This window comes from Myotis yumanensis, unplaced genomic scaffold (assembly GCF_028538775.1).
Source record: "Myotis yumanensis isolate MYYU_CA2020_CCGP unplaced genomic scaffold, mMyoYum1.0.hap1 SCAF_1, whole genome shotgun sequence".
In the NCBI taxonomy this organism is placed as follows: domain Eukaryota; kingdom Metazoa; phylum Chordata; class Mammalia; order Chiroptera; family Vespertilionidae; genus Myotis; species Myotis yumanensis.
Window position 1 is genome coordinate 133,578,326 of NW_027223752.1, and position 25,769 is coordinate 133,604,094.

Below are 25,769 nucleotides of genomic sequence, written 5' to 3' on the forward strand. Positions count from 1 at the left end.
TCCAGTGGGGGACGTGCAGGAAGCAGCCGGGATTGATGTTTCTCTCTCACATCAATGTTTTTCTCTCTCCCTCTCCCTTGCTCTCTCTCAAAATCAATAAAAGATATTTTTTAAAGATCAATTTAAAAAGCTGACTAAGAAGTAGATTAGTGGAGCAGTAATAACTGTGAAAACTGTTTGACTTCTGTTATAAAGTATGGTTTATGTCTACAGTTTTCCTGCTGGAATGACATCTAAGCGTTCTGCAGGATGACTGAGTGTAGACTTCTGAGTTACTTGTCCTGTCTGACTAAATTTCATTTCCTGCTTACATCCTATTTTGGGTTCCTGGACCCAATCCCAACATGTGTGTAGTGGGGGAGATTCCCACACAAGCAATTCTCAGACACCAGCGGAGTATCCAAGAATTCAGCTCAATTCTGATGCTGTCTACTCAGAGGCAACCTCAGATCCCACAGGTTAAGGGCTTAGTCCTGAAAGAGTGCCCCCCACAAAAGCCCCCACTTTCAGGAACAAGTAACGTGTCCAGGTTTTTACATGGACTTTTGACCAGCTATAAATCAGAGGTTCCCAAGACCCCTCCTTGAGTTTAATAAATTTTCTAGAGCAGCTCTCACAACTTTGAAATATTTTACTTAAAAGATCACTGGTTTATTATAAAAGAACTAGAGGCCTGATGCACGAAACTCGTGCAAGAGTAGGCCTTCCTTCCCCCAGCTGTCGGCACCGGCTTCCCTCCAGCCTACCGCAGGCACCCGGGACTTGGGCTTCCCTCGCAGCTCCGGCTTCGTCTGGAAGGTCATCCAGAAGGACGTCCAGAAGGACATCTGGTCTAATTAGCATATTACGCTTTTATTATTATAGATATAAATCAGTAACGTCCAGATGGTAGAGATGCATAGAGTAAGGCCTGGGGAAAGGTATGGAGCTTCCATTTTCGCTCCAGGCACACCATTCTCCCAGCACCTCCACCAACCTGGAAGCTCTCTGAACCCTGTCCCTTCGGGTTTTATGAAGGTTTCATTACACAGGCATGACCATTAAATCATCGGCTATTCTCTTGCCCCTCTCTCATCCCCGGAGGTTGAGGTTTGGCACTGAAAGTTCCAACTATCTAATCACATGGTTGACTCTATTGGCAACCAGCCCTTACTTAGGTGCTTTCCAAAAGTCACCTCATTAACATAAGAGACATCTTTAAGCCAGTGGTTCTCAACCTTGGCTGCACATTAGAATCACCTGGGAATCTTTTTAAAATCCTGATTTCTGGGCCTCATCCTCCAGAAATTCTGTTTCTTTGTTATGGGATGGGGCCACAACATTAGTAACAAAGAAACAGAATTTCCAGAGGATGAGGCCCAGAAATCAGGATTTTAAAAAGATTCCCAGGTGATTCTAATGTGCAGCCAAGGTTGAGAACCACTGCTTTAAGCGCTCATCACCTAGGAAATTCCAAGGATTTTAGGAGCTGTCGGCCAGGAACCATCAATGAAAACCAAATATATATAATCAAATATATATACAGGATGCCTCAAAATATGTATATGCACTTCAAATGATTATAAAGTTAGTGCTTATTAACACTGAAAAGGAGTGAAAATTAAGTGAGTTATCTGCTGTTAAAGTGCGTGTGTGTGTGTGTATTTCTTATAAATCACAATATCATACATCCTAACATAGTTTTTCCCTATTATGACATATATTATTCTAAATGGTTAATTTTATATAATGATTTGTTATTGTTTTACCCTGTGTGAATTTCCTAACAGAGGTTCCAGAGGGGACTTGGGGGCCAAAAAGAAAAAGAAGAAACAGAAGAGAAAAAAGGAGAAACCAAATTCCGGAGGCGCCAAGTCAGACTCGGCATCTGATTCCCAGGAGATTAAGATTCAACAGCCTTCAAAAGTGAGAGCCCTGTTTTATTTTAATCTGTGTGGTTCCTCATGCATTTGAGAGCAGGTTTGTGCAGCTTAGCCCCCTGTTGGATCAGAGATGTAGTGAGGGTTTTGTTGTGACTGTACTGTGACAGTAACCAGAGGGTACTTAAAGCCTTTTTAAATCTGACGTCTGCACCCAGATAGCAGAGAGGTAGATTTTGTGCTTTTGGGTGTACTAGGATACCGCCTGCATATTTCTCAGCAAATTAGTATATAGATTATAATCATAGAACAAAGTCTCAGTGTGAGCTATTGGGCTGTGTTTTTTTTAAGTTACACTTAATATTTGATAACTATTAGTTCAGAAGATATTCACATTTTAATTTTTCTGGGTGTCTGTCTAATTATCTGAATAGCACAACATCATCTGGCAGCAGATTTCAGCGGGAGCAGCCACAGGTAAGTCTTACGTTGACTTTGAATCAGAACAGTCTTCAGTGGCCATTCTTAATTCCATTGCTACGGGTGGGAAATAGTGCCTAATGTCTTCCCTGAAGAAACACCCATTTAACCAAACTGGAAGTTATCTGCCTGGGCACTGTGCTGGCAGATTGGTACAGCTGGTGGTGCAGCTGGCAGGCACCCTTTCTGGAGAGCCAACCCCAGTCACCCTAGCTGTGAACACAGGCCTTGTGTGCTGGGCCCTGCGAAGCACAGAGCCTTCTTGATGCAAGAAATTCGCAGCCAAAAGGGGTAGAATTAGAAGTATAATGAAAGAGAGTTATTTTGATGCGTGTAGTGTGTGTCATGGGAGGGGCTCAGGAGGTGCCATGGGGAACCCAGGCTCTGTCCTGACCCACGGTGCTCGAGCTTGGCCTTTGCACAGGGTTCTGCCCCTCCTTAAGCCCATTTCCTCATCTGCAAAATGGGGATGATGCCTTCTCCCCAACTCACAGGGTTGTTATGAAGTTATAATTAGATCATTTTTACAAAATGGTTTTTATATTATAAAGCACTCTGTCTACCTGGCAGTTATAAACCACTATGCAAGTTTTGTGGGGTTAAAATTTTTATTCTTGTACAAAGTTTGTTTGCATTGTATCGTGTGAAGTGAATCTTGCAGGTAGTTTTGTTGTTGCCTGTTTTACACTTAAGGACCAGGAATCACTGAGAAGGAAAATTACTTGCCCCAATTTCCCCCTGATTGCCTTTGTGGGGTAAGAAGAAAATGGAGTCTTCCTCCCTAGCTTTTCACCTTGGTTCTCAGGTAATAAATATTCTATCCACCGGACATAATTTCCAAGGTAACTCATGTAAGGTACACCATAAGCTTGCAAGATTTTTTTTTCACATTTCTAAACGTTGCTTCGTCAGATAAACACGGTGTCACATATATGCAGTTGTGACCATTTCCTTATTGCTTCTATCATCACCATCAGCTTCTCATCTCTGAAACCTAGTTGTTTTGAGCTCTCCCCTGTTTCTGGTCACTTATAAGAAACTAGAGCCAGCCAAGGCTGGAGAAACTGTTAGCATTATATGGTAGAGAAATTCTTTTCTTTTTAAAATTAAGAATAAGTTAAAATTGTTTAAATGTGGGCTATTCTCCATAGAATTTTTTAAAAGTTAGGCTCATTTCTTTTAAGCTGATGCCAGCTCTAGCTAACACTGTAAATTGCTGTGGACCCTGCTTAGAGAATATGCTGGTGTACACTCAAGAACCAGAATGAAATATTTGTCTGGGTTCTTGTAGATCTTCAAAGTATTAAATTTGGAAAATAATAGGTGAAGAGAACAGTTGTGGTGCTTATATCATAGGAGCAGATAAGGAGGAAAAGAGGCCTGCCTGACTCTCTTAGGAATATTTAGTGGGAAGCTAATGTGGGTTGGTATACATTCTCACCTTTCCTAACACTAATTCATTCCTCCCCAGGTGGTGCTCCTACCTAAGGTGGATGGATAGGTTTAAGAAGTTATCCTAGCTGAGTTTTCCTTACTGCTTTGTCACCATGGATTTGAAAGTTGTGCTTACTTTAATCTACTTTAAGAAAGCATTTAAATTAATCATATGCTACTGGGATATAAATTAATCCCAATGGAATGTAAATTCATAAATGGCGATTTCGTGTAAACACGACTAGGAAGCCCTCTGAGCGCCTCTTAATGGAGCTGGGGTATCATCGGCTCCCTCGGCACAAAGATGCCGACTCGTGTTTGTTATAAGATAGTTGCAGTTTGCTGTGTCAGTGTTAGGGGATTTTTATAAAATAGCTGCAGTTTGCTGTGTCGGTGTTAGGGGATTTAACGCGCGTTAGGGAAGGAAGAACTGTGACAGGTTCAGGGAAGACACTAGAGGTCTGTTCTGAAAGAGCGGGTTCTACTCTGCCTTTTTAAAGATAAATAGGTGCATGTTCACGCACTATTAGCTGATGTGCTGTGCTCTTAATTCCTGTTTGGGGCATAGGGGTCTCCTAACAGGCTGTGCTGCTGGGGGTCCATTTGACTATAGATTTTCACTTTGCTAGAAACTAGTTACTTTATGTTGGAGGTTCCAAAGAAATGCAAATGAGAAATTAAGACATGCACTAGCCTTTTTAGAACAGCAAAAGTATTTTGTTAAATTAGTACGTGTAATTGAGTTATGTCCCTTATGATTTAGACTTTAGTCAAAATAAAGGATAAACAGCTTACAAAACTCGTGGCAGTCCTGGCTGATGCTGTTAGACTTATAAGGGAAGATGTTAAGACTGTAACCTACCTCTGGTTAGACTCCAGCACTTGGTTTCCTTGAATCATGTTAGTGGCAAGAATCTTAAGGGAATCCAGTGAGCAAAGCAACACAGGACAGTCTGTATTAAATTAACCCCGTTTTGTACCTGGCCAAACAAGTAAGCATCCAGGTTAGAAGATTTGCTCCAGACCACACACATGAGGGTCAAAGTTGAGCAGAAGTTCAGAGCTACTGTTTATACACCATTGAGGGTCAGTGGTCCCTTTCCTTGGTGTCCACGGTGTGTTAGCATACAGGCAGCCTACGGGTTCTGAAACTCCTTATAACCACTTCTGAACTGCAGTGAAGAGCTAGCATTCTTTGGATGGCATCAAAAGCATATGGCAAACCCGATATCCATATTCAGTCCTACATACTATTCATTCTCTAATTTCGAGAATAGTTTCATTTTGCAGGCAGTGTGACATTAGTTGAGGGACTTTACGAAAAAAGAGCTGGGGAATCTTCAGATGACAGAAATATTGGCTTTGAGGAAAGAACTTTAGAATTTAAAGGTATTGTCAACTTTTTAGACTGAAAATATGTTTTACCTTATAAAAAGGAGTTTAGTTTTGAACAGGCTAGGGTGGCCCCTGATTTGAATTCCCAGAGGACACTGCTGGTCCTTGTTGGAAGGTTTGTTTCCGGGGTGTCAGGGTGAGGAGAGGGAGGTGTGGTCCAGGAGGAAGGCATCCCTAGAGGTTTCCTTTCCTGATTCACTTTCTTGCCAGCTCGTACTAAATTCAGATTCTGTTCATTCTTCTTCTTAATGAACTTGTCTGCCTAGTTTCCATCCTGGAAGTTATTTCCTTTGTGCCCACATTGCTACTGCAGAGCATTAACCCTGACAATGAAAGCAAAGCTAGTGGCTGGCTGGCTGCCGAATGACAGTAATGCATGTGTTGCATGTCACCCCTTTTTGCTGCTCCGCTCAGATGAGTAATGGTCAAGGCCATTTGCAGATGGTTGGGAAACTAGAGTGAAGGGTAGTTCAATTTACTGTAGCTTTCCCAGACTGTCAGAGCCCCAGTAAAACTATAGAGCCGTGGTTATTTTTAACATAATATTGCTTACATCTTAATGTGTTAGCATACATGAGGCCAAGGCCCTGACCAGCTTTAGAGGAAAACTACTCATTTTTCGGTGTTGTAGTCTCCAAGGCAGATGCACGTGTCTCTGCCCCAGGTTTGGAGTGGCGGCAGCTTCCTCACAGTCTGTGTCTGTGTGTCTTTGCTGTTGCAGAATCCTGCCATCCCAGTGCAGAAGTTGCAGGACATCCAGAGAGCAATGGAGCTGTTGTCAGCGTGCCAGGGCCCCACCAGGAACATCGGTGAAGCTGCCAAACACAGATACCAGTTTTGGGACACACAGCCAGTACCCAAACTAAGTAAGCTTTTCTGCCTTTCTCCTCCCGCCCTCCCCAGAACAAAGCTGGGTTAACAACAATCAAAAAACACAAAAAGAGGCTTTATTTCACTTATATAACTTGTTTCATACCACAGGTTAGAAAGTTATACAAAAGTAATACTTTTCTTCTTAAAAGTTAATATTCATCACCACACATAGTTACAGAATTGTTTTTGTAATGAGAACTTTTTTTTTAATTCTTTTTTTTTTTAAATAATTTTTATTTCTTAAATTATTACAAAGAGTATTACATATGTCTCCTTTTTTCCCCCCTTGACATTCCCCCGGCCCCTACCCCCCGCCCCGTGTCTTGTGTCCATTGGTTAATCTTATATGCATGCATATAAGTCCTTCCGTTGATCTCTTAATCCCCCCCAAACCCTCCCAAGGCTTCCCACTGTAGTTTGACAGTCTGTTCAATGTTGCTCTGCCTCTGTATCTACTCCTGTTCATCAGTCTATACTGGTCCCCTTTGTCTGTCCCAACCTCACTGGAGTAGTCTCAACCTCACCAGGGCCGTCTGAGCCTCACCAGGGTTGTCCTGACCTCACTGGGGCCGTTTCAACCTCACCGGGGCCGTCCCGACCTCACCGGGGCCGTTTCAACCTCTCCAGGGCCGTCCCTACCTCACGGGGGCTGTTTCAACCTCACTGGGGCCGTCCCTACCTCACGGGGGCCGTTTCAACCTCACCAGGGCTGTCCCTACCACACCAGGGCCGTTACAGCCTCACCAGGGTCGTCCTGACCTCACTGGGGCCGTTTCAACCTCACCGGGGCCGTCCTGACTTCACAGGGGCCGTTTCAACCTCACCAGGACTGTCCCTACCACACCAGGGCCGTTACAGCCTCACCAGGGTCGTCCTGACCTCACTGGGGCCGTTTCAACCTCACTGGGGCCGTCCCGACCTCACCCGGGCAGTTTCAACCTCACTGGGGCCATCCCGACCTCACCGGGGCCGTTTCAACCTCACCAGGGCCATCCCGACCTCACCCGGGCAGTTTCAACCTCACCGGGGCCGTCCCTACTTCACGGGGGCCGTTTCAACCTCACCGGGGCCGTCCCTACCTCACTGGGGCCGTTTCAACCTCACCGGGGCCGTCCCTACCACACCGGGGCCGTTTCAACCTCACCGGGGCCGTCCCGACCTCACCGGGGCCGTTTCAACCTCACCGGGGCCGTCCCAACCTCACCGGGGCCGTCCCAACCTCACCAGGGCCATCCCGACCTCACCGGGGCAGTTTCAACCTCACTGGGGCCGTCCCTACCTCACGGGGGTCGTTTCAACCTCACCGGGGCCATCCCGACCTCACCGGGGCAGTTTCAACCTCACCGGGGCCGTCCCTACCTCACGGGGGTCGTTTCAACCTCACCGGGGCCGTCCCAACCTCACCAGGGCCATTTCAACCTCACCGGGGCCGTCCCAACCTCACCGGGGCCGTCCCAACCTCACCGGGGCCGTTTTAACCTCACCGGGGCAGTTTCAACCTCACCGGGGCCGTCCCGACCTCACCCGGGCAGTTTCAACCTCACCGGGGCCGTCCTGACCTCACCGGGGCCGTTTCAACCTCACCGGGGCCGTCCCTACCTCACCAGGGCCGTTTCAATCTCACCGGGGCCATCCCGACCTCACCGGGGCCGTATCGTTCTCACCGGGGCTGTCCCAACATCACCGGGGCCATCCCAGCCTTACCAGGGAAACAGGAAGTTTGGCCCTCTGTCCCCTGCCGGCGGCTCCCCACCAGACAAAATCTCCAGGCATTCCTAGTGACTGAACATCCAGCACTCCTGCTCGGATCATGCCCTCCACCAAGTGCACAGACTGCCTGTCTACCGTCCCCCAGCGCCCCACGCGAGACTGGAACCGGTGGGCATGTTTGTGCGCCTGCTGGTACAGCGGTTCCACAGCACCGGCCCAGCCGGGCCCAGCCCTGGCCTGCCCCGGACCCGACTCCGCCCCCCGATTGCATCCCTCCCAGATGCAAGGAGCTGAAATCTGCAGCCTGCTGGGATGGGCTCTGTACTTGGTGCCTCTGCACATCCTACTCAGTCTCAATGCTCTTCTTTCTATGCGAGGAGTTGAAATCTGCAGTTTGTTGGGTTGGGCTCTGTACTTGGTGTCTCTGCACATCCTACTCAGTCTCAAAGTTCTTTCTCTCCTTCCAGTTGTAGAGCTTCCACTGGGCCAACTTTCCCATGGTTCTGTATGATAGGTGTTTGTCCGATAGTTGGTAGTTTTGATGTTGTTCTGTGAGGTAGCATGCACAGGTCTCTTCCTTAGCCGCCATCCTGGTTCTCCTGGGTCTGCTTCTTGAGTGTGTCTCCCATGGCTGCGAGCAGTTGAAGTCTGCGATTTGTTGGGTTAGGCTGCAAAAGCGCAGGTGGGTCTTTTTGTGCACCTGGCACAGCTTGGATGGGGATGTAAATTGATCAGGGCTGAGTCTCAGGGAGTCGCCATGGCGGAGCAAATAGCACTGGCTGGGTCTCCGCGGCCCCTTGACTCTCTGCCAGGGCTTTGTGTCCCCCAGTGCCGACGAGCAGCTGTGCAACAGAGTCTCCCTCGCTTTCTGATGGCTGCAAGGTCATGCTGCCTCTCCCCCATAGGGTCTGGTGCCTCATGATCCCGCCCGAACCAGCTCAGTGGATTTGAAAGTTTGCAAAAGCAAAGGCGTTTCTACTTGTGAGTCTGGCACAGCCCAGATGGGAATGTAAATTGCGTAGGGCGGGGTCACAGAGTCACCGGGGCGGAGACTCAGCGGCCCCTTGCCTATCCAGGACTCCAGGACTTTTCGTCCCCTCGCCGCGCGCCAGAGCCTCCCTCGCTTTCTGACCGCTAGAAGGCCGTGCCGTCTCTCGCCTTGGGGCCTGGGGCCTCAGAGACCCGCCCGAACCAGCTTAGTGGATTTGAGAGTTTGTAAAAGCACAGTCATTCCCTCTTGTGCCTCTGGCACAGCCCAGATGATAGGGTCTCAGGGAGTTGCCAGCGCGGAGGAAATAGCGATGGCGGCGTCTCCGCGCCCCTCGCCGCCCCGGGACACCAGGACTTCTTGTCCCTCAGTGCCGACGAGCAGCCGCGACGAGCAGCCGCGCGTCAGAGCTTCCCTCACTCTCCGACCACTGCAAGGCCGTGGCCGCCTCTCCCTGTGGGATCTGGGGCCTCAGACCCGCCCCGAGCAAGCCCGGAGGATTCGAGGGTTTGTAACCGCTTCCGATTGAAGAAAAACCATGAATCCATTTGCAGCCCGCCTGGCGTGTGACTGCGTACCTCTGTTTTTGGTGCCTCCGTAGCTCCCACTCAGTCTCACTGCGCTTCTTTCTTTTCTTCCAGTTGTAGATCTCCCACTGGGCCAACTTCCCCATGGTTCTGAGTGGTGGTTGTTTGCCTCATAGTTGGTCGTTTCAATGATGCTGTGAGAGAGCAGCACGCACAGGTCCACTCCCTACGCCGCCATCTTGGTTCTCACCTGTAATGAGAACTTTTAAGATTTATCCTCTTAGCAGACTTTCAAATATGTAATATATTATGAATTATAGTCACCATGCTATACATTAAAGGACTTATTTATCTTATAACTGAAAGTTTGTACCTTTTGACCCCCTTTACCCACTTCTCCACCCTCCGTCTCCTGCCTTTGACAACCACCAATCTGTTTTCTGTATCCATGAGTTCGTTTTGGTTTTCCTATTTTTTTAGATGCCACATATAAGTGAGATCATATGGTAATTTGTCTTTCTCTGTCTGACTTTTTTCATTTAGCATAACACCTTCAAGGTCCATCCATGTTGTCCAAATGGCATGATTTCCTTCTTTTTTTATGGCTGAATTACATTTAGCAGATATTTGTTGTGTGTTTGTTATTAAATGCCAGGCACTGGGGTACATATGGGGGAAATAGTGGCATGAAAGTAGGGTAAGTGGTGGCCAGGTAGGGGTTGGGAGGAGGATATACTCCAAGTAGGAAAAAGCTTTAGTCAGGGAAGGATGCTGTGAGAAAGCTGTGTGTAAGCTTATATCTGAAAAAATTTAAGTGGCCAGCCCGGTAAAGAGCATGGGAGGGCCTTGCGAGGGCTCTGAGCTGGGGCCAGCATGGGGGCAGTCAGTGTGGCTAAGCCTGGGAGCTGGGCCGGGTGGGGGTCCCAGGGGGCCAGGCAGGCAGCGGCATGGTCGGAGTCTGGGTTTTATCCCAGCCACATTGGCAAGCTGCAGGGAAGAAATGGGAAAAGGGCACCTTTGTGCAAATTGCTAAGACATCGATGACTTGAACTGTGCTGCCAGCAATCCAGGTGGAGAGACAGTAACAGTTCTGAAATTAATTTTAGATTTTGCTGGAAGTGGTCAGAGGTCACTGCAGCCTTCTCCCCTCACTCCGTCCCCTGTCCCCGCCTCCTCCAGTTACTTGAAGTGCAGAATAAAAGTCTGTCATCAAACCTCTGTTGTCTCCCATGGTGCTTGCTACACAATTAATCTGTAATAGGGGGTCGAGACAGAAATCACCATCGTTTCATTGTACACTTTGTCATTGTATGACAGAGGATTTCTCCTTTTAGTGGTGAAATAGCTGTTATTCTCCACCACTACCTAGCCACCCTTTTTCACTCTAGAAGTAGCTGAAATAATAGTATGTTAATGATTATATTAACCCCAAGGGCCCTAAATATGGTTTTATTTTATGTAACGGACCATTTTGGATCATCAGAATGCTTTGTAACTGAATATTCTCTTTTTGTCTTCTATTCTCTCCTCTTCAGATGAAGTGATAACATCTCATGGTGCAATTGAAGCAGATAAAGACAATGTGCGCCAAGAACCGTACTCCTTGCCACAGGGCTTTATGTGGGACACGTTAGATTTGGGTAATGCAGAAGTGGTGAGTAAAACGCTCAAATTCAACACTTGCGTTCATGCGGATTGCTTCTGAGTGGGTTCTGAGCACCATAAACCCACACCTGTTTGGTCTTGCAGCTCAAGGAGTTGTACACCTTGTTAAATGAGAATTACGTAGAGGACGATGACAACATGTTCCGGTTTGACTATTCGCCCGAGTTCCTGCTGTGGTGAGTCTTGCTGGCCTCACTGGCTGTGGCGGGGCGGCGGGCTGGCGCGTCTCGGTCTGTCCCTGTATTCTTGGACACTAACTGGCCCCTGTTTTCCCTGCCTATGTTGACTTCAGGGCTCTGCGTCCCCCAGGCTGGCTTCTTCAGTGGCACTGTGGAGTCAGAGTGTCTTCGAACAAAAAACTGGTAGGGTTCATAAGTGCCATCCCAGCAAACATTCGGATTTACGACAGGTACATATGAAAGCTTGCCCGTGTCAGTTTTGATGTGTTGCTTTTTCAAGGATTGCAGTTATAAGAGGCTTTTAAAAGTGACTTAATCCAGGCTATTGATAGAGGGGAGGTTGGGGGCGAGGGGGGGTATGTGGGAACTCTGCACATTCTGCTCACTTTTGAACTTAAAACTGCTCTAAAAAAAAAAGTCTATTGATTTTTTAAACATTGGTTTGTGAACAACAAAAAGGACAACTCTCTTTTTCTTCCTCTGCCTCTCAGTCTCATACATGCACACACAGAGATATGTTTGTGCACATATATGAACATACATGTGCATGTATATATGAATGTAGCGGAATAAATAAAGCTATAAATAGGTATTTTAGATTTATTTCTGGGGAAATTACTTTAGAAAGTTTTAGGAGAGGTTTTTTTAAAAGTCTTTCTCTTTCATAGGATAAGTGTGTGTTGCATTTTTGCTCTGGGTCTTCAGTCTAGAAAGTCAAAGACCCAGCTCTTGAAAGTCAAAGATCTAGTGCATAATAGATTGTTTTACCTTTCAATACAATGGGTTGTTTGCTGCTAAAAAACATTTGCTCCCAAGGAATGCTGTGTGCTGAATGAAATGCTTGCATACCTGCATACCCGGGAATGGGCTTTGGAGCTCTAGAAGGTTTAGTGTAGCTCAGAACAGCACCAGGTCTGGTCTGGTCGAGGCACCTCTCAGGGGTCCTGGGGATTGCATTATATCCAGAGCAACATCTTATCAGATTCTGCATGTGGATGACCAGTGATGCCATAATTGTATACATTACAGGAAAAACACATAGAGAAACTCTGAGGCACCTCAGATCCAGTTTCTAAATCAAAAACTTTTAAGAAACTTCAAACAGAGTCCTAAAATTTATTTAGAATAAGAGATTTGCATCTCTGTAGTCTAGAGTTATAAAGTAGGGGTGTATGGGAAATAGTGTATCAGTCTGAATTTGAAATGTCTAGAGCCGTGGTCGGCAAACTGCAGCTCTCGAGCCACATGCGGCTCTTTGGCCCCTTGAGTGTGGCTCTTCCTTAGCCTTAGGAGTACCCTAATTAAGTTAATAACAGTGTACCTACCTATATAGTTTAAGTTTAAAAATTTGTCTCTCAAAAGAAATTTCAGTCATTGTACTGTTGATATTTGGCTCTGTTGACTAATGAGTTTGCCGACCACTGGTCTAGAGCAAAGAATATATTTCTTTAATATTAGATATAAGGAGGTCTTTCCATTTTTATTCTTTGAAATTTTATGGGTGTTGTCTTATTTTAAAAAACATGTTCATCTTAAGTTTGCTCTGATTTTCTTTATTTCTTAGTGTGAAGAAGATGGTGGAAATCAACTTTCTTTGTGTTCATAAAAAATTGAGATCAAAACGGGTAGCCCCAGTGTTAATTCGAGAAATAACTAGAAGAGTGAACCTGGAAGGGATTTTCCAGGCCGTTTATACTGCTGGCGTGGTTCTTCCAAAGCCAGTGGCCACGTGCAGGTAATAGCAACACCCTTATCTTGCATCTTACCTGTACCTAAACATTGAGCCTTCCTACCCTGTTGCTGGTAGTGTTATTCTCACTTGTGAGTTGTGTAGCTCAGAGGGATTTTGGCTGACCTGTGATTATGTAGTTGGTTGATAGCAGAGATGGAGACTAGAAGCAAGAACCACTGAATCCAGTCTTCTTTCCAGTTACCGTACAGCCACTTGTATGCCAACGATCTGGAGCTGTATTTGTGTCTCTTCCATTTGAAAGACTGGAAGGTCTGGTCTGGTCGAGGCACCTCTCAGGGGTCCTGGGGATTGCATTATATCCAGAGCCACATCTTATCAGATTCTGCATGTGGGTGACCCAGTTATGCCCTAATTGTATACATTACAGGAAAAACACATAGAGAAACCCCGGGCATCGTGATGTGGAAATATCCAGGGTGGTACCATTTCCTTTTCTCCTCCAACACTCAGTCTTATACGTGCTCTGCAGTGCTGTTCCAAATGTCTGGTAAAAAAGCCTAGACATTCTTGTTTGCTAAGAATAAGAAAAGGCATAAGCTCTGATTTTATGACTCAGTCTGCTCTTACCAAGCTTTCAGAGGTTAATCCAGGGAGAAAATTGAATGTCAGGTTGTCACTTGACTAACCTGCTTCTGAAGAATCAGTTTCTCTCCCTCCACTATTTTCATTTATTCAAATAAAATGAAACTTCAGGTAAACATAGTATAAAAACATTAAACCATAAAATTACTATGTCCTATGAAATTATTCATAAATAAACAGGATAAATAAGACTTCACAGGTGCATATTGGAGCTCTTGTGGCGCAATTGGGTAGCACTTGGTACTTATAGGTACATGTTAATACAAATCATTTAGCCCAGTACCTAAACTGGGATCACTCAAGAAATTCAAGTTCGTTTCATGCCCTGGTTGGTGTGACTCAATTAGTTGGGTGTTGTCCTGTGCACTAAAGGTTGCCAGTTTGAATCCCAGTTGGAGCACATGCCCCGGTTGCGGGTTTGGTCCCCCATCAGGGTGTGCATGGGAGACAACTGATCAATGTTTCTCTCTCTCTCTCCCTCTCTCTTCCTCTCTCTCTGAAACCAACTTTTAAAAAAAGAAAGAAAAAAGTTGTTTTATTGGTTGTTTGTTAGATAAATATGAAGGCTGTACTAATTTAGGGGGAATATTTTCAAGTTTTTAAACTTTTGGGTTGCTTTCTATAGAATCAGGGATGGTTATGAAATACTTGCAAACTGGTCATTATTCATAAGACTTTTACAATTTTAAGATACCTCTATACTGAAAGAGATGAAAGATCACAAACTACAGAGGAACATAACTAGGGATGCAGGGCATATTTTAGAGGTAAAAAATGACTGATAAAATAAAGAAAGAAATAATTGCATTGGAATAATTGCATCCAGCATTGTGCCAGGCATAACATAAGTATTCATTAAATGTTCTACCACAACTGAGTTAGAGTAAAAACTTGGAGAGTCAGAAATCAGTCCGACTTTCAAACTTTATTGTATTCCAGATACTGGCATCGGTCACTAAACCCCAGAAAATTGGTAGAAGTGAAATTTTCTCACTTGAGTAGAAATATGACTTTACAGAGAACAATGAAGCTGTACAGACTTCCAGATGTAAGTAAAAACAATTTGCAGTTTTTCAAGACTGTAATGACTGAAACTTTCAATGTAGAAAAGAATTATTTGCAGGAGTCTAAAAAACTGGCTTATGTATCAGAAGATATGAATAGGTAGCTAAAAGGACTGCATAAAATTCAGGGGCGAGGAAAAATAAGGAAGTTCACTTGGAAATACCAATTTGTTTTTTAAGTCTAAGTTCTTCAGTTTTGGGTTGGATGGGATTAAACGCAAGACGTAAGTTTTGAAATTTTGAGTATTTATGGTTTGTTAACACTCCGGTGTGGGGTGAATTTCCCGGCAAAATATAAGATGGCGCGGGCAATTATTTAGGTTTCCCGCGCAAAATCAGGGATTTTTATGATACCTATTACCCCAATGGGTATGAAACGGTTCGCATACGCAGGTAGGTATCTTTGTGAACGGCAAACAAACAAATATTTGGTAATACGCAGTTACAATCGGCCCGAGTTTACACGTTTCCCGCACTCCACCGCAAATCTATATGAACCGAGTTAAGACGGCTCCCGCGGAGTACGCGCAATTCACGCGAGCCGACTTAACTCGTTTCCCCGACTCCAAGTGTTAAGTAAAAGGGAAGAAAAGTTTCAGGCTTCTGATGAAATCTTAACGCAATGGAACTAAGGTATGAGGTTAAAAGGAGAGACCTGGGAGAGGAAATAATATCTTATAAATAAATTATCATCTTTTTAAACTAGCAAATTCCCAACATGAAAAATTGCCTGTATTTTAATAGGGGAAAATGTATTTGTTCTTATTATTTAAACTTTTTGTTTTAATTTCATCCATCCCCTTAATACTCTCCCCTTTGGCGAACATCAGCTTATTTCTATATCTAAGCTGTTTTGTTTAATTTATTCATTTGTTATTGGCTTTGTTTTTTAGATTCCACATATAAGTGAAATAATTCGGTATTTGTCTTTCTCTGACTATTCCACTTATCATAATACTTTCTAGGTCTATCCATGTTGTTGCAAATGGCAACATTTCATTCTTTTTTATTGCTGAGTAATATTCTATTGTAAAAATTTAAATGTTTACCATCTTGGCTTGGATGGTGGATTAGTTATCTATTGCTGTGTAACAAATGACTACAAATGTAGCAGCTTAAAACAATACATTTACTGTCTCCCAGTTCTGTGGGCCAGGAATGAAGGCACAGCTAGCTGAGGCCTCTGCTTCAGGGTCTCTCATGAAGCTGCCACCAAGGCGTCAGCCCGGTCTCACCTGGAAACCTGCAGGGATGGCTCCACGTCCAAGCTCACATGGCTGTTGTCAGGCGTGAGTTCCTTGCGGGCAGCTGGACGAGGGCTCAGTTCCTTGCTGACTGTCCGCCCTAGCCGCCATCAGTTCTTTGCCACATGGGGTTCTCCCCACGGGGGCTTACAACATGGCAGCTTGTTCATCAGAACCAGTGAGGAGAGTGTCCATAGAGACTCTCCCAGCAGATGGACGTTAGAACCTTACTCCCAATTCACAAAAGTGGCATCCAGTCGCCATCGCCATGTTCCGTTGGTTAGACACCAGTCACAGGTCCACCCGCACTTGAGAGGAGTGATCCCAAGGGTGTGAGTACCAGGAGGCCATCTAGAATCTCTCTGCCACAGATGGGATCTTTTGTTTGAAGTTTGATTTCTTCGGAGTTATTCTATTTTGGGGGTATTTACAAAGCAGTTTAGTTAATATTTTAACTGGGTTGAGGGAGTCGTGTAGAATATAGCCATGTTCCTCTCGAACTGTGACCATTCTGGGTGCAGCACACTCCAGTTCCTTTTGCCTTTTGACCAGTTGTTTGCCAAATGCAGGTAATCAGTGGCTGCAGAATTGATGTCTTTTTTCTGATAATAGACAAGAATCACCTAATGTCTGACCTTAGGCAGAACTTAATAAGGAGAGAAGTGGAGGTGAAGGAAAGCAGGTGTTGGACGTGTCAGGGTCATCATTCTTGGGCTTCACGAGCTGGCAGTGGGATCAGAAACATGCCCTTCCCTCTGTCTTAGCTGCTGTTACAGAAGTGGGGCTCGGACTAATGAGCTCACTGCCTCTCTTTGAGGCTTAGCAGGGAGGGGCAGTGTAGATCAGAGCAGATGGAAATAAAAAACGCAGTGACCTGAAGAAGGAGGGTGTACACAACCTGGGAAGGAAGGAGCAGGCCTCTCCAGCTATGGGGCAGAAAGGAAATGAAGAAATAGGAAGATGTTCAGAGAGGTCACACTGTTGCCATGACAATATTTACTGATTCTTTTGAAACTAGAAACAGTTTATGGTAATGGCCAAGACCCAGAGCAACTGAGCGGCACAGTTACAGGGACACAGATGGCAGTGAGAATAAAGGGCACCACACCCAGCTGAGACGAAACACGCCCTCGGTAGGCACTGTTCATTCTCAGCGTCCCCCTTGCCAGTTGTTAACTGCTTTGCTACCTGTCAGTTGAATTTAAAACTTGAAGCTCTCCTGCTTTTCTCACGAGAGGCTAATGCTCTTCTGCTTTGGTCTCCCCAGACTTCAGCTTGTTGACTAAGGCACTCTAGTTTGTATCTAAGGAAAGTGCCCACTTACATGTAGGTTGCCCAAAATGGAATGAAGAATAAGGAGTTTTAGTACCTATTATGGGCTTATTCAGGATGATTAGAATTTGAGCTGCTAACAATATTTTGACTTATTTTTTTTTAAATTTTTTTATTGCTTAAAGTATTACAAAGGGTATTACATATGTGTCCTTTTTTTCCCCGCCCTTGACAATCTCCTGGCCTCCCCTACCCCCCAGTGTCTTATGTCCATTGGTTATGCTTATATGCATGCATACAAGTCCTTCAGTTGATCTCTTACCCGCCCCCCTTTCTGCCCCCCCACCCTCCCCGGCCTTCCTGCTGTAGTTTAACAGTCTGTTCAAGGCAACTCTGCCTCTGTATCTATTATTGTTCAAAAGTTTATAATGGACTCTATTATCCATGAATGAGTGAGATCATGTGGTATTTTTCCTTCATTGACTGGCTTATTTCACTTAGCATAATGCTCTCCAGTTCCATCCATGCTGTTGCAAATGGTAAAAGTTCCTTCTTTTTTACAGCAGCATAGTATTCCATCGTGTAGATGTACCACAGTTTTCTAATCCATTCATCTACTGATGGGCACTTACACTATTTCCAGATCTTAGCTATGGTGAATTGTGCTGCTATGAACATAGGGGTGCATATATCCTTTCTGATTGGTATTTCTGGTTTCTTGGGATATATTCCTAGAAGTGGGATCACAGGGTCAAATGGGAGTTCCATTTCCAGTTTTTTGAGGAAACTCCATACTGACTTCCATAGTGGCTGCACCAGTCTGCATTCCCACCAGCAGTGCACAAGTGTTCCTTTTTCTCCACATCCTCTCCAGCACTTGTCGTTTGTTGATTTGTTGATGATAGCCATTCTGACAGGTGTGAGATGGTACCTCATTGTTGTTTTGATTTGCATCTCTCAGATTATTAGTGACTTTGAGCATGTTTTCATATGTCTCTTGGCTTTCTGAATGTCCTCTTTTAGACTTGACTTTGTCCATTAGCCTTTATGTTTTTGAACAAGAATCAATCAACACAGATAACAGTTGGTAAAAGTCACTGGTCAAGAATTGGTTTTTATTTCCCCAATAAACTAAAGTTATAAAGGGTTCTCACATATGTTATTCAGTATACTAGAGGCCCGGTGCATGAAATTTGTGCAGTGTGTGTGTGTGTGTGTGTGTGTGTGTGTGTGTGTATGTGTGTGTTGTGTGTGTGTGTGGTGCATCCCGGCCTGCACCCTCTCGCAGTCCGGGACCCCTTGGGGGATGTCTGCCTGCCAGCTTAGACTCACAGTCAGACATCCCTCTTGAAGTCCGGGGCTCTCACAGTCCGGGACCCCTCACTCCTTACCACCTGCCTGCAGTGGAGGCGGGAGAGGCTCTCACCAGCCGTGAGCCTGGCTTCTGGCTGAGTGGTGCTGGACAATGAGAGCCCCGTGGGAGCACACTGACCACCAGGGGCAGCTCCTGCATTGAGCGTCTGCCCCCTGATGGTCAGTGCGTGTCATAGCGTTTTGCCATTCGGTCGATTCGCATATTAGGGTTTTATTATATAGGGTAGGATTCTTACAATAACCTTTTGAAGTTGGTACTTCTTATCCCCATTTTACAGATGAAAAGGCCGAGGCTTGTGAAATGTGACACTTAGATAGGGCGTGTCATTAATAAGTTGTGGTCTTGGTATGCAGGCCCCAGACTTCCATTTTTTTGCCTATTAGATCTTTTTACTTCTGCAGTCGACTCTAACACACCTCTTGTGGGGGCATCATTGCTCAGTCCTACCAAATTTCTCTCTGTATAGTCATTAGAGTTTAGGTTAAGACAGGAAAGGACGATTGTCAAGGCCCAAACAGCTCTCGTTGGCATGTTTCAGTCATAGAGAAGGGAAGAAAGATAAAGAGTAAATAAATGAGAAAAAAGAGGGGGTAGAAGAGATGAAAGTACAGAATTTGGAAAATTGGTGCCGACAGCAGTCACTTGAGTTAGAAGCTGTATAATGCAGCGTACACCAGACCTCCTCCCTCACAGGCCCAGATGGATGCTGCCACCCCTAGCAATCGCGTTATTTAAGAATAGGTTTGTATTATTAAGCCTAAAGACAACAACTTTGTTGAGTGCAACTTTTGCCCTGTGGATGTCTTATTTTCTGATTCATTATTACTGTTTCTGCTTACAGTGCTGCTTTATGTCTTTTTTGTAGACTTCTGACTACGAGTTAACATTCATTGTGGCCAACATCATGCTAGACATTGCACATCTGTAGTCTTATTTATTTATTAATTAATTAATTAATTAATTTACTTACTTACTTATTTATTTAGAACAGTCATAGGCGGGCAGGTCCCTTTCCCTGTTTTGCAAAAGAGGATATGGAAACACCAGACTTATTTGCCCAGAGGTTTAAAGTCAGGACAGAACTATGCAGGAGCCCATGCCATTAACTACTGCTAACTCAAATACTAAGGTTTCTCCGAGACTAATGCATTTCTCTACCCTTTAAATGCTGGTTTGTGAGCATTTCCAAACAAAGTTGGATTCTTTCTGTCAGATTTTTAAAAAACAGATAAAGAACAGGATTCAGATTAATCTCCCAGCTTTCTGCTGTGTTGCAAGGACACGCCTGTGAAGACATGTGAAGACACACAAGATGTTCTAGATTTAGTAGCAGTAGACGATTTATTTATTTATTTATTTATTTTTTAGTATTTAGTGTCCTACTGCTCCTTTTTTAAATCAAATAAATAACCATAATCACTGCTTACATTTCCACTCTGGAATCTTGCCTCTAAAACAGACATGCCTCATAGTCTGACATACAACACTGCTTCTGTTTTTTGATAGACTCTGAGCTTTATTTCCTTATGCCCATATAAGCAGATGTTACACACATTTCATATACAGAGTCCAATGAGTAATGCATATTAGTTGGACTGTGGGAAAGTAAGTCTGATTGAGATAAGAATTTGCTGGTGAAATTTAAGATTTTCTCAGTTACTGGAAAATAGTTTTTGTGTTTTATTGCACACTCAGAAAACATTACCACTTCCCTCTTTCAGATTATGCCAGTTACTATTTTTATCTAAGCTTTGTGTTCTTCCCATATCTTCCTGAAGACAACAGCTAAAATTTGAGTGTTTCTGGTTTACATTTTAAATTTTATTTCATGCTTCTCTAGATTTTTTTTTTAAGAGTATGTAACTTCACGATGTCAGAAAGAAGCAAGTTTAGGCCCTGAGATCAGTAAGCCATTGTTGGTCCGCAAAAGTGAATATTCTCCCCGTTTCTTAGGACCTTATGTTATTTTACTAGAGGCCTGCACCCTTTTGCAGTCTGGGACCCCTCAGGGGATGTCAACCTGCTGGCTTAGGCAGGCCTAAGCTGGAAGTTGGATGTCCTTAGTGCTGTTGCGGAAGTGGGAGAGGCTCCTGCTACCACTGCTGTGTTGGCCAGCCATGAGCCAGCTTCTGGCTGAGATGCTCCCCCTGTGGAAACGCACTGACCACCAAAAGGCAGCTCCTATGTTGAGCATCTGCCCCCTGGTGGTCAGTGCGCATCATAGCAACCAGTTGTTCCTGGTCGTTCTGCCGTTAAGGTCAATTTGCATATTACCCTTTTATTATATAGGACTAGAGGCCCGGTGCACAAAAATTTGTGCACCCGGGGGTCCCTCAGCCCAGCCTGTGCCCTCTCACAGTCTGGGACCCCTCTGGGGATGTCCACCTGCTGGCTTAGGCCTGCTCCCCGGGGGATTGTGCCTGAGCTGGCAGTGATACATCCCTTGGGGGATGTCCACTTGCCAGCGGGCCAAAGCTGCAGTTGAACATCCATAGAGCTGCTGAGGAGGCAGGAGAGGCTCCCACCATCGCCGCTGTGATGCCGTCAGCCTGGCTTGTGGCTGAGCAGAGCTCCCCCTGTGGGAGTGCACTGACTACCAGGGGGCAGCCCTGCATTGAGCATCTGCCCCCTGGTGGTTAGTGGGTGTCATAGTGACCAGTCATTCCCAGTCCTTCTGCTGTTAGGGTCAATTTGCACATTACCGCCCTAACGGGTTTGGCTCGGTGGATAGAGCGTCGGCCTGCGGACTGAAGGGTCCCAGGTTCGATTCTCATCAAGGGCATGTACTCTGGTTGCGTACACATCCCCAGTAGGGGGTGTGCAGGAGGCAGCTGATCGAAGTTTCGCTCTCATCGATGTTTCTAACTCTCTATCCCTCCCCCTTCCTCTCTGTAAAAAATCAATAAAATATATTTGGAAAAAAAAATTGCATGTGCACATTACCCTTTTATTATATAGGATAGAAGCCTGGTGCACGGGTGGGAGCCAGCTGGTTTGCCCTGAAGGGTGTCCCGGATCAGGGTGAGCAGGGGACCCCCAGCTCCCTACAATCGCCCACGCCGCCCCTGTTCACGATCGCTGGCTCTGCCCATGCTCAGGCCTAACACCTCTGGCCAAGGCATTAGGCCTGGGCAAGGGACCCCCAGCACCCCACCATCGCCAACTCGGCCCCTGCTCCCTGCGATTGACGGCTCCACCCTAATGCCTCTCACCCAGGCATTAGGCCTGGGCAGGGGACCCACAGCTCTCCAAGGGACCTCCTGCTCCACCCCTTCCCAGGCCTAACGCCTGTGGCCAAGGCATTAGGCCGGGGCAGGGGACCCCAAGCTCCCACCATCAGCGACTCTGCCCCTGCTCCGCATGATCACTGGCACCGCCCCTGCCCAGGCCTAACACCTCTGGCCAAGGTGTTAGGCCTGGGCAGGGGACCAACCAGCTGCAGCCGCCCCCTGATCGCTGGCACCGCCCCTGCCCAGGCCTAATGCCTCTGGCCGAGGCTTTAGGCCCGGGCAGCGGCGACCCGCAGCTGCAGCTGCCCCTGCCCGGCTGCAGCCGCCCCATGATCGCTGGCACTGCCCCTGCCCGGGCCTAACGCCTCTGGCCGAGGTATTAGGCCCGGGTAGGGGACCCCCCCAGCTACAGCCGCCCAGTGATCGCTGGCACCGCCCCTGCCCAGGCCTAACACCTCTGGCCGAGGCATTAGGCCTGGGCAGGGGACCCCTCCAGCTGCAGCCGCCCCTGCCCAGCTCCCATCGCTGGCTCCACCCCTACTTCCCACTATCACTGGCCAGTGCGGCAAAGGCCCTGATTCTCTGATCATGCCCCCCCGGCTCTTAGCTCCCCCCTGGGTTTCTGATCACTGTCAGTGGCAGGGGGCTTCTTCCGTGCTTTCCCTTTTGCCTCCCTGCATTGTGCCTACATAGGCAAATTAACCGCCATCTTTGTTGGCGGTTAACTGCCATCTTGGCTGGTGATTAATTTGCATATCTCGCTAATTAGCCAATGGGAAGGATAGCGGTCGTACGCTAATTACCATGTTTCTCTTTTATTAGTGTAGATAGCTGACTAGTCTGTTCTCTTGTGCTTTACTGCTTCTGTGAATACTTGAAGTGCTTATAAATTGCTAAGTTTATATACTTTCTCCTGACTATTTGACCAGGCTTACTCTTTCACTGTGTTTCTCATCTACACCCTACTACCCAATTTTCTAACCTTCAGAGACTTGAAGTAGCAGTTCTGAAAGTGGTTGATATGAATATATAGGTTTCAGGTGTGGGCTTCTATGTTATAAGATCTGTATATTGCACCATGTATCCACCACCCAAAGTCAAATCTACTCCTGTCACAATATATTAAGACCCCCTGTCCCCCCCACCCCCTTCCCTCTGGTAATCACCCACTGCTGTTTGTGTTCACAAGTTTCAGTTTTATAGCCCACATATGAGTGAAATCATGTGGTTCTTAGCTTTTCCTGACCAACTTATCTCACTTAGCACAATGTTCTCAAGGCCCATCCATGTTGTTACACATGGCACTCTTTCATCCTTTCTTATGGCTGAGTAGTACTCCATTGTGTATATGTACCACATCTTCTTTATCCAGTCCTCTATCACAGGACACTTTGGTTGTTTTCATGTCTTGGCCACTGTGAATAATGCTGCAGTGAACATAGGGGTGCATATATCTTTGCAAGTACATGATTTTGAGTTTTTTGGGTATAAACAAGGGAGAGGGATTGCTGGCTCGTATGGTAGCTCTATTCTTAATATTTTTAGGAATCTCCCCATAGTGGTTGTACCAGTCTACATTCCCACCAGCAGTGATGAGGGTTCCCTTTTCTCCACAACCTCTCCAACACTTGTTGTTGCTTGTCTTGTTGATAATGGCCACTCTAACAGGTGTGAGGTGGTATCTCATTGTAGTTTTTTAATTTACATTTCCCTGATTGCCAGTGAAATTGAACATCTTTTCATGTATCTATTGGCTGTTGTATGTCTTCTTGGGAGAGGTGTATTTTCAAGTCCTTCGCCCACTTTTTGATTGGGTTGTTTGTCTATTTGTTTGGTGTTGAGTTTTATGAGTTCTTTGTATATTGTGGAAATTAGACCTTTGTCAGAACTACTGTTTGTAAATATCATGTCCCATCTGGTTGGCTATCTCTTTGTGTTGTCAGTTTCTTTTGTTTTGCAGAAGCTTTTTAGTTTGATATAGTCCCATTAATTTATTTTTACGTTTACTTCCCTTGCCTTTGGGGTCAAGTTCATAAAATGTTCTCTATGACCAAGGTCTATAAGTTTGGTACCTATATTTTTTTCTATGTAACTTATTGTTTCAGGTCTTATATTTAGGTCTTTGATTCATCTTGAATTAATTTTTGTACATAAAGACAAACTGTAATCCAGTTTCATCTATTTGCATGTGGCTTTCCAGTTTTCCCAGCACCATTTATTAAAGAGACTGTCTTTACTCTATTGTGTATTTCTGGCTCATTTGTCAAAAATTATCTGTCCATATACATGTGGTTTTATAGCTGGGCTGGCTCTCTCTTCTGTTCCACAGAGATGTGTGTCTGTTTCTCTGCCAATACCATCTTGTTTTGATTATTGTAGCTCTGTAGTATAATTTGAAGTCCGGTAGCATCTTACCTCCGGTTCTTTTTTTCTTAGGATTGCTTTGGCTATTTGGGGTCTTTTGTGGTTTCTCATTTTATTTTATTAAAAAATGACATTGGGATTTTGATGGGCATTGCATTAAATCTGTATATTGCTCTGGGTAATATGGCCATTTTAACTATGTTGATTCTTCCAACCCATGAACACAGGATATTTTTTCCATTTTATTGTGTCTTTTTCAATCTCTTTTAATAATGCTTTGTAGTTTTCAGTATATAAGTCTTTCACGGTCTTTGTTAAGTTTATTCCTAGGTATTTTATTCTTTTGGTTGGAATTGCAAATGGATTTTTTTTTCCCCATTTCTTTTTCTGAAGTTTTGTTGTTAGTATACAGGAAGGCAATGGATTTTTGCACATTGATTTTGTATCCTGCAACTTGACTGTATTTGTTTATTGTTTCTAATAGTTTTTTGGTAGAGTCTTCAATTTTTTGGAAGAGTTTGAGAAGGATAAGTTTTAAATCTTCTTTGAATGTTTGGTAGAATTTACTGGTGAAACCATCTGGTCCTGGACTTTTGTTTTTGTTGTTGTTTTTATGGTTGTTTTAATGTCCTCACTGCTGACTGTTCTATTTAATTTTTTCAATTCTCCATGATTCAGTCTAGGATGATTATATATTTCTAGAAACTTACACATTTCCTCTAGGTTATTGAATTTGGTGGTGTATAATCTTTCATTGTATTCTAGTATCCTTTGTATTTCTGTGATGTCTGTGGTAATTTCTTCTCTCTCATTTCTGATTTTGTTTATATGGGTCTTCTTCCTTTTTTCCTTAGTTAGTCTAACTAGAGGTTTGTCAATTTCATTAATCTTTTCAAAGAACCAGCTCTTTGTTGTATTATTTTTTGTATAGTCTTTTTGTTGTCTATTTCATTCAATTCTGCTCTAATTTTAATTATATCCTTCCTTCTACTGACTTTGGGTTGCTTTTGTTCTTTTTTTTCTAGTTCTATAAGGTGTAATGTTAGGTTGTTTACTTGGGATTTTTCTTGTTTTTTGAAATAGGCCTGTAATGATATAAACTTCCCTCTTATTATGCTTTCCCTGCATCCCAGATGTTTTGACATGTTGTATTGTCATTCTCATTTGTCTCTATATATCTTTTGATCTCATCTTTTATTTCTTATTTGACCCAGTCATTTTTGGTAGTATGTTGTTGTTTTTTTGTGTTTTGTTTTGTTTTTGGTTTTTTTTCCATTTTACTTATTTATTTTGCTATGAACTCTTTTTTTTATTATTATTGCTTAAAGTATTACAAAGAGTATTACATATGTCTCCTTTTTTTCCCCGCCCTTGACAATCCCCTGGCTGCCCCTACCCCCCAGTGTCTTATGTCCATTGGTTATGCTTATATGCATGCATACAAGTCCTTCAGTTGATCTCTTACCCTTCCTCTCCTGCCCCCCAACCCTTCCCGGCCTTCCCGCTGTAGTTGGACAGTTTGTTCGAGGCAGCTCTGCCTCTGTATCTATTTTTGTTCAAAAGTTTATAATGGTCTTTATTATCCATAAATGAGTGAGATCATGTGGTATTTTTCCTTCAGTGACTGGCTTATTTCACTTAGCATAATGCTCTCCAGTTCCATCCATGCTGTTGCAAATGGTAAGAATTCCTTCTTTTTTACAGCAGCATAGTATTTCATCGTGTAGATGTACCACAGTTTTCTAATCCATTCATCTACTGATGGGCACTTACAC

The 25,769-nt window shown here is 44.6% G+C and overlaps 1 protein-coding gene across 3 annotated transcripts in view; it reads left to right on the top strand.

Moving 5' to 3' along the window:
* The window catches only part of NMT2 (N-myristoyltransferase 2), a 78,579-nt gene that overhangs the window by 34,434 nt on the left and 18,376 nt on the right, over positions 1–25,769 (top strand). For 2 of the 3 annotated variants that reach the window (XM_070431946.1, XM_070431940.1), the window contains 8 exons: positions 1,770–1,905; positions 2,294–2,336; positions 5,890–6,034; positions 10,802–10,920; positions 11,016–11,107; positions 11,224–11,340; positions 12,675–12,845; positions 14,385–14,493. In XM_070431946.1, coding sequence (XP_070288047.1) covers positions 1,770–1,905; positions 2,294–2,336; positions 5,890–6,034; positions 10,802–10,920; positions 11,016–11,107; positions 11,224–11,340; positions 12,675–12,845; positions 14,385–14,493 — 932 coding nt within the window. The remainder of the gene's footprint in view (positions 1–1,769; positions 1,906–2,293; positions 2,337–5,889; positions 6,035–10,801; positions 10,921–11,015; positions 11,108–11,223; positions 11,341–12,674; positions 12,846–14,384; positions 14,494–25,769) is intronic. The other variant, XM_070431937.1, reaches the window with a different exon arrangement.